The sequence below is a fragment of the Heliconius melpomene genome, chromosome 18, assembly GCF_056956725.1.
Source record: "Heliconius melpomene rosina isolate 202511_hmr_F chromosome 18, ASM5695672v1, whole genome shotgun sequence".
NCBI classification, from domain to species: domain Eukaryota; kingdom Metazoa; phylum Arthropoda; class Insecta; order Lepidoptera; family Nymphalidae; genus Heliconius; species Heliconius melpomene.
This window is the reverse complement of record NC_140406.1, coordinates 10,660,882-10,676,669: the sequence shown is the minus strand read 5'-3', so window position 1 is coordinate 10,676,669 and position 15,788 is coordinate 10,660,882. Positions and strand designations below refer to the sequence as shown.

At 31.6% G+C, this 15,788-nt stretch overlaps 1 protein-coding gene across 4 annotated transcripts; it reads left to right on the top strand.

The window, feature by feature from the left end:
* The first annotated feature begins 510 nt into the window (after nucleotides 1–510).
* On the top strand, nucleotides 511–14,701 carry LOC146529550 (solute carrier family 12 member 9). Of its 4 annotated transcripts, XM_085201406.1 has the most exons (23): nucleotides 511–669; nucleotides 975–1,059; nucleotides 2,066–2,200; nucleotides 3,809–3,931; nucleotides 4,299–4,433; nucleotides 4,748–4,882; nucleotides 5,072–5,132; nucleotides 5,516–5,657; nucleotides 6,023–6,227; nucleotides 6,530–6,709; nucleotides 7,090–7,179; nucleotides 7,595–7,710; nucleotides 7,905–7,990; nucleotides 8,438–8,639; nucleotides 9,169–9,300; nucleotides 9,506–9,613; nucleotides 9,927–10,075; nucleotides 10,327–10,515; nucleotides 11,120–11,310; nucleotides 11,639–11,775; nucleotides 12,105–12,205; nucleotides 12,465–12,594; nucleotides 13,209–14,701. In XM_085201406.1, exons 2-23 carry the CDS (start codon nucleotides 1,041–1,043, stop codon nucleotides 13,287–13,289), a joined length of 2,847 nt encoding a protein of 948 aa, XP_085057532.1. In that variant the 5' UTR covers nucleotides 511–669; nucleotides 975–1,040; the 3' UTR covers nucleotides 13,290–14,701. The 4 variants fall into 4 exon arrangements, with proteins under 4 accessions (XP_085057532.1, XP_085057533.1, XP_085057534.1 ...); XM_085201407.1 differs by lacking the exon at nucleotides 975–1,059; XM_085201408.1 differs by lacking the exons at nucleotides 511–669; nucleotides 975–1,059 and adding an exon at nucleotides 1,478–1,617.
* Nucleotides 14,702–15,788: the final 1,087 nt, after the last annotated feature.

The window sequence follows — 15,788 nt, the reverse complement described above, 5'->3', positions numbered from 1 at the left end:
CCATAATTAGAACCTAACTATAACTAAAGTCCCATCAAACTACACTTGATGATTCTTTTTTAAAGGAACTATCCTTTCCAATTAAGAAAAAATAAAATAAATAAGTTGGCGAGATATTGAGTTATTCGTCCACATCGAGTACATATTTAAAGCAAATTTAGGACTTATATGATTTTCTCATTATCAACCAAATTAAAATGGAACCACAAGGGAAGCACCAGCTTTACAAAATTATTTTCTTACTTAATTTACCATTGACTAATTAATTTATTCTTATTTATTTAAAATAACTTAAAAATAATAAAATATTACATATTATATTAATATGAAATAAAACATAATAATAACATACAGTTTTACTCGTTACATAAATTTTTGAAGTTTAATAAAAAATGATATGATTAAAACGTACTTAATAGGTAACTTCGTAAATGCACATTTCGCTTACGTCAAGAATATGACAGGACAACAAAGAAATTCCCGAGTTTGACGTTTTAGTGATAAATTCTATTTGTTCGTTATTTGTTGTGACAATTATTATAAAATGATAAAATGTGTAACTAATTTAAAACTATTTCATAAGACTATCGGACGGATTTAATAATTAGTACAATAATATAATTTTAAGAAATTACGGACATAAAAGGATTCTTTAATCTTTTTACTACTGTAAGTTATTTGGCTTCTTCCTGTAAATTTAAATTTTAAACAACTTCCTACTTTCTGTGCTTATTATTTTTATTTATATTATAAATAAATTTTGTAGAGATATGCAACATCATAGCGGTGGGACAGATTTAACGCTGATAAAATTTTATTGTGATGAGGTCATCTAAGTGCATTTTTATAGGTCATAGAATCAACATTATACATGACGTTGCTATGCTATATGATAACAATCATTATGTTATAATTGGATCATGCACATGTTCTAAGAACTCTTGAATGTTATTATGTATGATTTATTGTTCTAGAATATATATACTATTAACTCAGACATGACAACTTAATTCAATTAATTTCAAAGTAATTTACTAAACATGCAAAACATACACCTGAGTAAGTAATATTTAGAGTTTTATACACTAATAATTGTTTTTAAATTTTAAATTAATTGTAAGTTTGATAGTAAATAGTATGGGAAGAAAAATAATTTCACATATCAGTAGTTGCATAAATAAGGAGTAAACGAGATGTTATTCTTACGAAGTAGTAGTAACTGATAATAAGAAAAAAAATGGCATGCAGTACAAAATGTCTGGAAAATCACACTGTGCCGGGTCAACAAAATGTCTTAAAAATAGAAATAATCTTAGCTTCACTTTAATAAAATGACAAGTTTTATAAGTAAATACAATGAGTTGTTCTGTATGAGTCAGCAAAGGATTGATAAAAAGACAAACCATTGACTAATTGTGATGATATGGGTAATAAATATTGAATGTTTGTCAACAATTGTTACTAATTTGTGTATCAAGTGGCTTATTTGTTTAATTATAATAAATTGTAATATTTTTATAATTTGCTGTTGTGGAGTAGTGTGACAGCACCTGTCTGTGAACAATGGTTGTGAAAAATATTTTTGTACATTATACAATAAAACTAAAATCATTATAGGTATGTACAATTTCTAATTTGTGTTTGCAAAAAAAATAAATTTTATTTACAAAATGAGAATGAAGAAGAACACGCTCAGCTGGTTTTCATAGCATGTTAAATGAATCAGTGATGAAAGAATGATAAAAAAGATTTATGGAGGAAAAGTGAGCAGTAATAGAGGTAGAGTGAAACCTTGGTTTGGTGCCCCATTCTCAATGACTATTTCTTTAATGATATAGCATGAAGCTAGATTAGGATTAAGTATTCTAATCTCTGTGCTCTATAAAATAAAGCATGATATAAATTGGTTAGTGTTTAATGCATGCACAGCCTTAATTCTAGGTTCCTTTTGTGTATATATGTTATGCAGGATATAGTGTGAAGCTTTAAAAAAAGCCTAATGTCTATGACAGACACTATGTATATTATTCAAATTCACATCATTAAATACTTCCCATATTTCCAGGAGCAAAGCCAGTCACCATGGCCGATACTTTAGACCCCCTTTCACCGAGTCTAAATGACTCTGTGAGTCCTGGACTCATGAGGAAACTGAGAATGAGATTTGGGAGAAATTCTCCACCAAGATCTCCAGGAGATGGTAAATATTTCAAACTTAATTTATATTAATCAACCGCATATTATGTTGTACTGGCACACTTAAAAAAAAAGAACTTTCAAAAAAATGACAACTGTTTCCTATATAGCATGGTGGGTAGAGAGAACCTTGTGTCAAGACACTGCATCCTCCGATTGATTTTGGACATTGCCTGTTGAATAAGAGGAACTGAATGCCATACTTTGTCTCACCCCCTATTATGATTGAACCCACAACACTATGTTTAAAGTCAAGTGTTGTCCCACTGCCTCCACGATCACCTTTATATAAATAACTATTTTATTAAACCACAATATTAGTATATACTTTCTCAGTGCACATTATTATAATACATCATAATACAGCTTAATAAATAAAATAATTTACAAAATTGACCCAATTGACCATTTGTATAAATAAAACCCAATTTAATAAGTTGCATTTAGTTTTTGTAATCAATGAAAACAGCGGTAAGCCATTGTGCTCAACTGTTTCAAGGTGAACAAAAAACACATCTGTCAGGTCATTTTAAATTACACGGTAATCGGTATCAGTTGAAAAACAATCGCGCTTTCGTAAACACGTTATGGTGGAGAAAATTAGTAGTGGTTAATATTTTTATTTTATAATAATGTACAATAAAATATAGAGTTCGAAGTAATAATTAATTTAGTGAAAAGTAATTGTGCATTAGCTTCACGCTGTATTCCGCATATAGCAAGGAGGGCAGGGGGAAACTAGTGTTAAGTTTCCTCACTACGTCGGCCGCCATCGTAATTGTTAAAAAAAAACTGTAATATAGTATTTACATTTTTTTTTAAATACATAAAAAAGTTAAACAGTGTCCTGCAAAACTCTTTGTGAGTTTGACTGCAGGATCTCGAGTCTCTTTACTTTACTAATTTAAATTAATATTAAATTAATATTAGATTAAAATTAAATTAAGAAATACTTTCTGTCAACTGTTCAATTAACAGTTGACAAAAAATACTCCCTAATTTTATGTTTAAACCTAATGTTAAACAATATTCTTTATAGATTACCATTTCATTTATCATGCATTTTTATAACATTTTTATTTTTGTTTCGTTTTGTTTTAGTTACAGAAAATGACAAAATGAAATCTGAGAATGTTATCACTAATTTTTTATTGTCACTAATCAACGTTGCACCATTTAACTTGATTGCTAATTTCCTTAAGCATACAATATAAAGGCCTTGAAGTGTTTCTTAATTGAAAAGATAAATTAATAAAACGCATTTTTTTATTTTTCTTTATTTTGGATTCTAAGAGTTGCGTAGAGAAAGCCAATTGTTAAGGCCTCTAGTTCTCTATTTTCTATAGTTTTTTTTTATTGGTTGGTAGAATGTAAACGAAAGTATTTACACTTGCAAATAGTTATTTTTACAGTGCTCCAATGCTTCAAGAAACTTCAGTTTCATTCAAAAAATAATGAAATGTAGAGACATTTTATTATTTTTTGGAATTTTTATTAGGAAGAGTCCTACCTTGCTGTGTGCGGGATACAACTGAAGCTGAGCATATTTTAAAAAGACGCAATTAATCTGGTCTTATTCATGTAATAGTGTATGTTTCATTATTTCTTACAGGATATGTGGAATTCGGCGACTTCAGGTCTGAACGACCTGGTATCAAGAAGGTTGGTACCTTCGCCGGAGTGTTCTGTCCTGTCGTCCTTTCCATGTTTAGTGCACTTGTTTTTATACGTATGGGTGAGGATCTCTTTTTTTTATTTAGGGCTATTTAAAGGTATTTTGAGGATTATAATTTATTGATTTGTCTATGTACAATGTAGAGCGATTTGTAAAGGAACGACTCAAAATTTTGTTAATTAAATTAAAATTAGAAATATTGGCATTGTAATGTTTTCTAAATATAATCATTTTTAAAATACTAAGTGTTTCCTAGGTCTGATTTCAGCCATCGCGTTCTATCCAATCATTATATTATATTAATTAGAATTTTCAATTTTAATAGACAAGCTTACTTGTTTTTATTATATATTTTATCATAACTCTTAGTACTTTGGAAATATAAAAATATATACAATACTAAAGAAATTAATTTTGTTCTGTCCAGGTTATCTAGTTGGAAATGCAGGTCTCCTAGTGACATTAGCGCAATTCGGTCTTGCCTATCTAATAGTGGGTTTTACAGTAATGTCGATATGCGCTATATCGACTAACGGTGCAGTTGAAGGGGGCGGAGTTTATTGTATCCTTTTTTTATTCTATACATATATTATAAAGCGGAAGTGTTTGTTTGGTTATCTCAACAACTATTATTATTTTTATCCTACTTAATATATAATGTGAGAAATCGATTTCCGTAAATGAAAGTTACATTATAAGTTAAGTTAACAATTCTTTATTTTTAACAGATTAAAAAACCGATGTAGGATATTATTTTTATATAATTGATATTATTATTTTTAAATATTTATTACTTAATAGATAGTTGGAATTCGATAATTCTATTTTCTTTTGAATCCACCAGAGATGTAAATAACTTTCTATACAAATAATCAGTCATGATAAGCAGAACTCTAGGCCCGGAGTTCGGCGGTGCTATAGGAACACTGTTCTTCTTTGCGAATGTAGTGTCCAGTGCGCTTTGTATTTCTGCCTGCACTGAAGCGTTGGTTGAAAATTTTGGACCCAATGGTAAGTTGTATTGAATATTTTAATATTAAGCGGAAAATTAAGTCCCTACTTTATTATAAAAGCAATGTGGAACTTTTGGATTTTTATCGGAATATTTTGCTTTAAATAAGACAAATTGATACAGTTTGCGAGGTTCCTTTAAAGGTTCCTTTTTTGTAATATAAATTTACTTTTCTTTATTATTTTCAGGTTATCTAGTAGGGGATTCACCTGGATTACCTAATGGCTATTGGTACCGATTCTTGTATAGGTAAAAAATATTAAATTATGTGTTGGTAAAAGAATTTAAAACAAAAAAATACTTATAGCATAAACACTTTCCATCTATAAAAGTCAAACATATTAAAAACATTATATTAAAGAACATTATATTCTTTGTAAATATATTATTTTTTTAATTGAATAATTTCTTAGTCTAAAGTCATTCTTTGTAACCACTTACGTTTGTGTTTGTACCTGCGGTCAGAGTTACCTGCACTTAGTATGTGTCATATACAACGAGTAGTTACCACCATTTGACCACGCGTGTGAATCCGCATGTAAAAATTAGTGTAGAATAAAATGGAAACTAGAAGAACGTAGTGATGTTCCTCCAGATAAATATATTATTATTAAAAAACAATTTCTTTTCAGGTCAGCGTTAAACGCCGCGGGTCTAGGCGTGTCTTTGGCCGGCGCCTCTCTCTTCGCTCGTACTAGTCTGGCAATATGGTTGACGACCGTTGTTTGTTTGTGCAGCACGTTTTTGAGTTTTTTCATTACATCTCCTGGACAGGTAAGGTTTAAATAATAATGTCTTCTATTTATATAAATGGACATAAATAAAATGACATGTATTTTACAATGACATTTATTTCAAAACTTATAAACATTTGATTGTCGCGGGATTTAAGTACGCGCTTCTTGGTTACCGTCCACACGCTCACGCTCTTACCATATAATCATAATTGATGTTGTTAGCATCTCTGTAAGGAGATTTTGCAGATTTTCGCTACTGGAACGGGATAGTGCTATTTATTAAATATTTTAAAGTGTTACTCAATTCTCCATAATACTTTTTAAATAATGTATAGAAAAAAAAATAAAAAAGTAAAATTATTAATGTTTTTTAAAAAAAGTGTGTTTTTATTTTGCCATTAGATAGAAAAGCCGGCCACAAACCAGCTAGTGAACGCAACCAACTTCACATACACCGGCCTCAGTGTGGCAACTCTCCGCGAGAATCTCTACTCCCACTACGCCAGAGACTACAGCACAGAGAGCGGGGAGATGGTGGACTTCGCTTCCGTGTTTGGTGTTCTGTTCACTGGAGTCACTGGCGTCATGGCGGGGGCTAATATGAGTGGTGTGTATATTATATTATAAAATTAAAAAATAATTTGAATGTCAAATACAATACAAAAATCTCCTCCTTATTGTATATATTTAAAAAAAAAATACATTAAAAAAACCTTCGTTCGTTTTATTTTCAGGGAATGTTAGTTTCCTCGCTTTGTTAAAAGACAAAGCAAAGCCAGACACATTATAGTGGGAACAGACACATGTCATTAGGTCAGATTTTCATTAGTTGAGGTCAATCTGACTGTAAACACGATGACGCGTAGTAGCGTTCAGCGTAAAGTTATTATATAAATGTTTTTTTTTCAGGCGAATTAAAAAGTCCTTCCAGAAGTATACCCTTAGGCACATTGACAGCATTGCTCTTCACAGGATTGTCTTACGCTGCCTTATCGGTGTTAACGGCTTCAACTTGTTCTATGGAGTTGTTGCAAAATAACTATGTGTATTTACTACCTATAAATGTATGGCCGCCTTTTATAGTTGTTGGTGAGTGTTTTTCTTTTGTTATTTGTCTTATTGTGCAGAATATCTTTATACTTATAATTAAATCGTTACGGATCGGTGTACAGGAAAAGTATATAAGAAAAATGTTATTGGTAGCATACTGTAATGAAACCAAAAACAAATCCATTTAAAAATATTGCTGTTTTTTGCTACAAATTTGCTATAAAAAAACAAAATGCAAATATATATATAATTATCATAATTTATTCAATCATTCAGCTCACCAAGTAAGTTAAGAATAATTAATTTTATAATAAACCTAAGTCGTTCATTACTACTTAACAAGGAATGTCATGAAAATGTCCGCCTATTGCTATAAGACGGGAGACGGTGTAAAACTAAAAGAAAATATTTATTTCCAGGTATGTTAACAGCAACGTTTTCAGCTGGTCTGTCTAATCTCATCGGTGCGTCGCGTGTGCTCGAAGCTTTAGCTAAGGATAACATATTTGGTGAGTCATTTTATTGTATTTACAATTTTAAAATAAAATTATATGGTATTTTCAAGTAACTTATACAAATTTTTACGAGCGATCCGAACCCACTTCTTTTAGAAACCGTCTACTGTCATATTTTTTAAATTTTATTATGTATACTTATTTAGTTTATTAGTATGTTATACATTGTTTTCTTTTTAAGATCAAATTAATAATGATTTTTAACTCAAATTTATCTGGGTCTATTTAGAAAGCAAATGGCTGAATACTTCCCTAAAGTCTTAGATAACAGCTTACACATATTAACAAAAAACATTAATACGAAAAAAATCTATATGATATAGGAAAATGCTTATTTATATTGTAATCATACAGATACAAATTCTATGGTCAAGTCTCTATGGTCAAGTATAATTATTATATTTTATAGGTTTCTTACTACGTCCGATGGTGTCACGATCCGGTAACCCAGTGGTTGCGGTGATAGCGTCGTGGTTGCTGGTTCAACTAGGGATCATGGCAGATTCCCTGAACACTATTGCTCAGGTACAATATTCTGTAATTTAAATAATGTAAAGAGTTTGAGTAAGTGAGTGTTTGAGTAAGTAGCAGAGAGAACCTAGTGCTAAGACACTACTTCCATAATTTTGTTTTCTAAAATGTTAAATTTTTTATCAAGCAAATTTCTTTTTTTTAAACTATTTGTAACAAGTTAATGTATAAAAAATATTTATTTTCAGGTTAATTCGGTGCTTTTCATGACAAGTTATTTTGCTATAAACCTAGCGTGCCTAGGTTTAGATCTGGCATCTGCTCCTAACTTTAGGTAAGATTTTTAAATTATTCATTTCCGTAATATAATTGTTTTATATGCTATTTTGTTTTTTTTTTGCTTTATCACTGTGATATATAGAGCACTTTATAAAAATGTCTAACCTATGATTTAAAAATTATTTATTTTAAATTTATCAATTCTACAAAAAAGATTTATACAAATTTAGTAAAACTTACTCTCCAACTCAGGTTGAAATTACTAAATTTACTAAAGGTTGGTCCTTCAGTTAAATGTATTGCCCATGTAAATGTATCCCAAAAATATATTTTTATGAGGTAACCATAATCTTATCTAATTTAATTCTTTGGACACACAATCAAGACTAGCAGTATCCAACCCTTTTTAGTAAATGCATGCGTCCATGGACGGCGGTACTTACTACCAGTTATAATAAAGTCCTTGTCGTTTACTTTTGTTCACTTAAAATGTTTTCTCCAGGCCAACGTTCAAGCAGTTTTCATGGGTGTCGTCCCTGCTGGGGTTGTCGGGGTGTGCGGCGCTGATCTTTTCGCTGCGGCCGGCATACGCGTGCGGCGTGGCGCTGGCATGCTGCGTGCTTGTGCTGGCTCTGCACCTTCTGTCGCCGGCTGCTGAGGACCCCAAGTGGGGCAGTCTGAGCCAGGCCCTCATCTTCCACCAGGTATATATACTCACTACACAGTGACAAATAAACTAAAATATATATTGCTACCGAACCAGGCACTGGTATTCTATCCGTGTGTGACTCATCAAAGAAAAACAAAGAGACAAACACAAACCAATAACAAGTGGGCTTAATTCTTCTCTACCAACTGTCACTTGTATGTGTATGACTCTTGACTTATTCTAAATATGGGAGGTAACTTTAATAGCAGGTATTGTAGATTGCACCGAAAGATTAAAGTTATTAATATAACCTATGACGCTAAATGGACAATGAAAGTCAAAAAGTTTTTGTAAGTAGTGTCTGAGATTACCACTGTGAACCAAATAAACTCCTTTTTTCCCGCACATAGTAGGGCATGCAGGGGGACTACTACTGGAAACTCACTCGAGTGGGAATCGAACCCAAAACAGTCGTGTTTACAGACGCAAGCTTGTGCCCCTGCGCCACGACGGCCACAAACAAACTCTTCATTTTTATCATATTAATAAATATAAATGTATTTTCATAATTTTAATAACGGTAGGTCAGAAAATACCTTTTACTGCTGGACCCTCGACGGGAACACGTCAAATTCTGGAGACCACAAATGCTGTTGCTCATTGGTTCACCAAGACAAGCTGCTCCTTTGATTGACTTCGTTAATGATCAGAAAAAGGTAATACTTATGAAATCTTCGAAAAAACGATATATTTCTTTGTTTAGAAAACTCCAGTGATACATTTATTTTTAAAAGAATTTTAATCATAGGATGGATAACTGATAACTGTGGTCACGATTATATAGTGATGTGATTTATAATAAAACTTAGCTATTTTTTGTTTGTACAACGACATCCAAAATAATATATAATAATATTTCAGGGTGGTCTATTCGTCATTGGTCACGTTCGAATCGGTCAACTGGATGGTACTGGAGATCCTTTGGCGGAGGAACATAAGTATTGGCTGAAATTGATTGATCATTTGAAGGTAAATTGTAAATGATTTTGTGTGTGTAAAATTATACCTATGTATATAATTTTATAGACTATAATTACATGTTATTATAAAAAAAATCGCTTATTACAAATTGAAATTGAAGTACCTTCAATTTGTACCTTTAAGCTACAGAGATTAATCTCTCTTTTTTGTACTCAATACCATATTTTTAATCGTACATAAATACACATTTCTCACAACCGTCGCGTTTATAGTCACATGCTATGCATATAGTGCTACTGCGATAACCTCAATATATTTCACGGCATCAATTCTGCCCATATAATTAATATTCATGTCCTAGGTAAAAGCATTCGTAGAACTATGTCTAGCGGAATCGGTCCGTGCTGGTGCGGCACATCTAACTCGACTATCCGGACTCGGCGCTATGAAACCCGACACAGTGTTATTGGGATTCTGGGACACGGCCGCACCGAGGGATTTCTTTCGAGAGTAAGTTACAAGTTAAGTTGTTATAAAGGAAATTTAAAAAATGCAATCTTAATGGAGATGTCCATGGAGTTTTTAGCATATTTTAAGTCGGTACTACTATCAGTATTAACTCCACTTAGCGAGTTTTAATAAAAATAGTAATTACAGAATAAAGTTACTTTATGGTTGCTTTGCTATGATGTTAATAAATGAATGAAATGAATAAATTAATGCTGCATTTAATTAAATATCTCTTGGTACTCCCCCAACAGCCCCTCCTCCCCCTACAACACGCAGCAGTTTGAGGTGGAGGGTGCATCGCTGTTCCCGGTGCGCACGCTGCGCTGCCCGCGTCCCTCCCCCGCCGAATACGTGCGCGTGGTGGCTGACGTGCTGTGTGTCAATAAGAACATATGTCTGTGTCGGCACTTTCATAATTTGGACATGGCTGCTGTTGAACGGTTCGTGATGGTTTTTTTTTTGACAGGGAGACCCGTATTTTGAGACCGTGTTGAAATATTTTGTGTAATAGAGGCTATTGCGTCGTTTTGTTTTAACAGAGCAGAGGAATGAAAATAATGTATATAATATAAGTAATAATGAAAATAATGTAAATTAACCGTTTTTCGTCGATCGTGAATCGCGTTTAGCGTTAGCCGTATCTCTGATATTGTCTATCCACTCTTCTTTAACATTAATTACTTTTCATTTATTCTGTAATTTTGATAAGTATATGCATCTTTTTTTGCAATCGGAAATACTGAACGAGATTTTCTGTCTAAATGCTAGCCAACTTCACTTAAAAGATATAAAAATAGTGATCTGTTTAAATTTGCTTACAACTAAATTATTTTGGACCGATTTTAGTATGTCACTTAATTATTTCGCACGATTTTCAATAATTCAAGCATTGTATACATATTGGAGAGTATAAATATGGAACGTCAAGTTGTTTGACTTGGGTGTATTCAGAGAACGGCAACACTGTCAGTTGTCTGTTTTTAGGGAAATGGAAGAGTGAACATATTTAAATACATATTAAAAATATTTATCAATTAATTCCAGAAAATCAGCGTCGCTAAAATACATCGATGTATGGCTAGTAGAATTACTATCTCCATCAAGAGAAGAAGCTTTCACAGTACGAGCTCTGTTCGCGTTACAATTGGCTGCCGTGGTGCGTTCAGCGCGAGGCTGGCAACACCTGCGGTTGCGGGTTCATGTTGTAGCTGCCACTACTTCTGTAATGCTTGGAGGTAAGTAGATAAAGAAAGGGAGGTAATAGAGGGGTAGGGAAAAGTAAGGGAGAGAAAAGGCCTTGTCTTTAGCATTCTATTTGTATTTGTTATTTAAACTTGCAACACCATCGTGATGCAGCTTGTAACTGCGATGAACGGGAATGTGACTGACTAAATAAACAATATATCTCATTTAAGGGAACTTCTTTTCTCCTGACCATAAATTTACATTTACGCATATATTATAACTATATATTATGAACATATTATGTTAAAAATAAAATTCAAAATTGACTAGTATTATTCCTAATAAATAATAAGACTAACATTAGTTTTAATTCGACAGAAGCAGGTAGAACCTACCCCACAGGCCTGGACCCATCGTTGGACCCGAACATCCCAGAACTGTCACCAGGAAGACCGGTTCAGGAGCGTCTGGCCCAACTCCTGAAACTCTTAAGGATTAACGCTAGTACTCATACTGTGAGTTTGAAAATATATGTCTCGCTTGGACAGTATCCCATTAGGGGGTGTTCGAGTACTAATATGTTATTTTTTTTTCAATAAATTTTTACTGATTACATTGGTAAGTAGCTATGGCTTAAGTTATGAGTCGTCAGTTTAATTAATGTTTTTAGCCCTTTTTTGAATATTTTTCGATTTAATAAGGAAAAATTTTAAAACATAATATTTTATCACTATGTCTTTCTGTAGTTTACGTGATATCAAAAATTTAGGCAAACAAAAAAAAATGTATATATTTTTTTCATCAATACTTATACATTATTTATTTTGCTTTTTGATATGTTCAGGTAAATGAATGGCCAACATTAGAAGATACAAGCCGATGGTCAGACTCAAGTTTAGATGAAAACAGCGTATACCAACGAGTTCCTTTAAGTTATTTACAAAAGTATGTATTTAAGTATCTAAGTCATTTTAGTAGTAATTAGTACATCCATAAACGGTCTGACTGTAAATAAGACGCTTGTGGGTTCGATTCTCACACAGAAGAGTGAATTATTTTTACTTCTCATTCTGGAAATAAGATAAGTCCGGTCTTTACGAACCAATCAGTGCTTAGAGACTGGAGTGTCTTAACACTAAGTTCTACTTGTCTATCCCTAATATACATAAAGTTATAAAAATCTTATTTAATATTATTATTTCAGAGTAAACAGAATAATAAAATCTCGTTGTGATGAAGGCACAGCAGTTACGTTTGTACAGCTGCCCCAACCGCCCAAGCTCCCCCCTATCCCATCGGATGCGGATGACGCTATATGCATGCAGTATTTAAAGGTAAGATCTTTTTATAAAAAATAAAATGAGCTTCACGCTGTATCCCGCACACAGCAGGGTACGCAGAGGAAACCTAGTGTTAAGACACTCCGTTCCCCACTTTCTGCCGAATTCTGGAGACATTCGTGTTTAGTGGCAGAACTCAACGCCGCGCTTTGCCTCGACACCAGAGCGAAGAAATGGAAATATAAACGTAAACAAATATTTCATTTCTTCGAGTGGGGATCGAACCGACAACCGTCGCGTTACAGTCACACCCTTGTGCCGCTGTGCCACGACGCCTCAAGACTGCCTCCTTTTATACATGGATGAGATATTCGATTATTATTAATCCTATTAAGTAAATAAACGTAGACACCTTCGGAGTTGGATGACACTATATGTATCCAATATTTGAAAGTAGGATATTTTACATATAAACTTCGAAGTTAACTAAAGTGGACGATCGATTATCCGAACCGTTAGACGAGTTTACAATTATATATTTCGTCAATGAAGTACTATATTCACAAATATTTATTTGTTATAATTACTAATTAATTCATACAAATACAAGCACGCCTTGTTTTTGATGTATTTTATAGAATTTTTATTTGATTTGAATATTTTTTCAGGTATTAGACGAATTCACAAAGGACTTATCTCCGACTATTTTAGTACGAGGACTCAAATCTGTCACATCGACGTCATTATAAAACTGAGATATAGATTAAATATATTTTTATAAACAAATTTACCATATTATTAGTGATGACTTTGTAATTTAGACTTTTTTTAATGAGCGGTTTAATTATCTGCATTAACAATTAAATAGAATAAGAACTATCCTTTTATTCTTAATTCGATATTTTTAAGGCTATCATTATAATGGCTTACTTTAAATAAAAATATAACAATAATCTTTCGTTTCATATAACAAGGTAACCAGAGATTAGTCACTTAGTTCTGTATTTTTAACTGACTTCTTTTATCAACCATTTCCAAATAATTTATTTTGATTCATAATTTCTTCATATTTATAACAATGTCATATTTTAGTAAACAATTGCAGGTAATTAAAAAGCTCTTTTCTAAAATTAAAAATTTTATCTTTCTACTCTTATGTCATAAAATTATTACTGTGATTTTAGTTTCAATACGCCTAAAGAACGTTGTAGGTGGAGTGTAAACATTAAAAGAGTATTTTTTAAAGTTTAAAATATATTTTGCTCTTTATAAATTGTTAACTATTTTAAAAGAATAAAATAAACAATATAATAAAAATATTATTCTTTTGTGTTTGTTATCTTTTTACTCATTTAAAATTATCTGTAGAACTTCTAGTATAATAAGTAGTATAATATTATATGTTTATCTCTTCCACTTTTATATAGTACATTTGACTAGTTGTGCCCGCCATGAAATTAGTTGTAGGCGGTCCAGCGTTCGATTTTAGAATTTTCTTCCCAAGAGTGTACTCTTATGTGCAAAAGTTCAGAAAGCTTTACTTCAGGGCGACTACAACTTGGCGACCGTACTGTATTTAAATGAACTCTCATATCTTTGAAATACATTTCTTTTACTTTAATTTTACTTGAATAATATACTCCATCTACATTTGATAATTTTTTTAAAAGTATTATTTTACAAATAAGTTTTAATTTCGATTAAGCCTCAAAGGCATCGTTACTCGTATCATTGTGACTTTTTTATTATACACTAGAAAGTTTGTAAGTTAATTTTCTAAGGAAATACTATTCACTTTCTTTTTAGAATAGACATATATACTTTTTTATATGAATATTGCTCTTTGAGTAAATCGAACATGCACTCATCATGACTGTAAATTGTATTGTGCATTTAACTTATAATTTACTTTGACGATCATTTTTAATATTTGATAACCGCATATTTTATATTGGCTATCTTCTTTTTGACCAACTTTAAAAAGAGGATATTCAATTTCAAAAAGAAATGTTTTAATATGAAAATATTTTGACTTTTTTAGATAAATAATTAACGAAACTTGTCAATTGCTTATGAAAATGCCTTTAGATATTTTTTTGTATACAATTTATTAATAATAATGATTAATGTCGTAGTTATATAATAAATCAATATTTATAAATCTGTCTCTTTTCTTTCTATATATCTCTTTTATCATCATTATATTTTTAAGTAAATAAGTCAATAATATTTTGTTTACTATATTCTAAATTTATAGATAATAAGATATTATTATTATTGTTTAGCAATATAACTTTCTTTTCTTTTTTTACCTTCACTACTACTTTACCCTCCTGTGGCCGGAATACACCCGCGCTTAGCGGGGTAGGCAGAGGGAACCTGGAAGCCTAGTGTTAAGACACTCCATTCTTATTAAGACGAATTCTCGAGGCATTGTGTGTTGAGTGGCGGAACTCAAAACCGCGCTTTTGTCTTGTTATCACGGCGAGGAAATGAAAATATTAAATATTTCATTCTCCGTAGTGAAAATTGAACCTGCAACAGTGACGTTTACAGGCCGCCTGTGCCTCTGCGTCACGAGCCACGACGGCCTCTACTAATACAATAACCTCAATGATATCTACACAAAGTTAAACACCAAATAATAATAAATTAGATTAATATTGACTTTTTTCGATATATATATGTTTTTTTTCGATTGTTTGTTATTCTACTTTTATTTGAAAAAAAAATGAATTATTTTTACTATTTAAAAAAATATACTGGCAATTTTTTATCGCCTATATGTATATGAACTTAGAATAACTATTTTAATGAACTGCATTTATGATTTATGATGATTATTTCGATATTTTCTTTATGATATGGAAAATATACCTATATTTTATCTGTGCCTATATGACTACAAGACTTTTATTTTATCCCTACATCGTTAACGCCGTCTTACAGCAGTAGGACAATTTCTCATTGTAAAGGCAATGGTTGTGAACTTGTGAGACAAGTTCCAGCGTTGAGCTCTGCCACTTAACATGCTGTCGTAAAGTGAAGAACGAAGTGAATAAAATTACTATCGACTTCGTTTTTTTTTTAAATAATAATTAAAATATATTTAAGTAAGTGCTAGTTTTAGAAATATTATTTTTAAATAAGTATAATAATTATGTGCAATAGTTGTTAGCGTACTCGTGTAAAAGTGGGTAGATTTAGGTGAAAAAAACAATAAAAGCAGTGGAATTGTTTCAAACGGA

Coding starts and splice junctions, on each gene's coding strand:
- LOC146529550 (XM_085201406.1), top strand. Junction 5,133..5,515: donor TGGTACCGATTCTTGTATAG/GTAAAAAATATT, acceptor ATTTCTTTTCAG/GTCAGCGTTAAACGCCGCGG. Junction 7,991..8,437: donor GCATCTGCTCCTAACTTTAG/GTAAGATTTTTA, acceptor TGTTTTCTCCAG/GCCAACGTTCAAGCAGTTTT.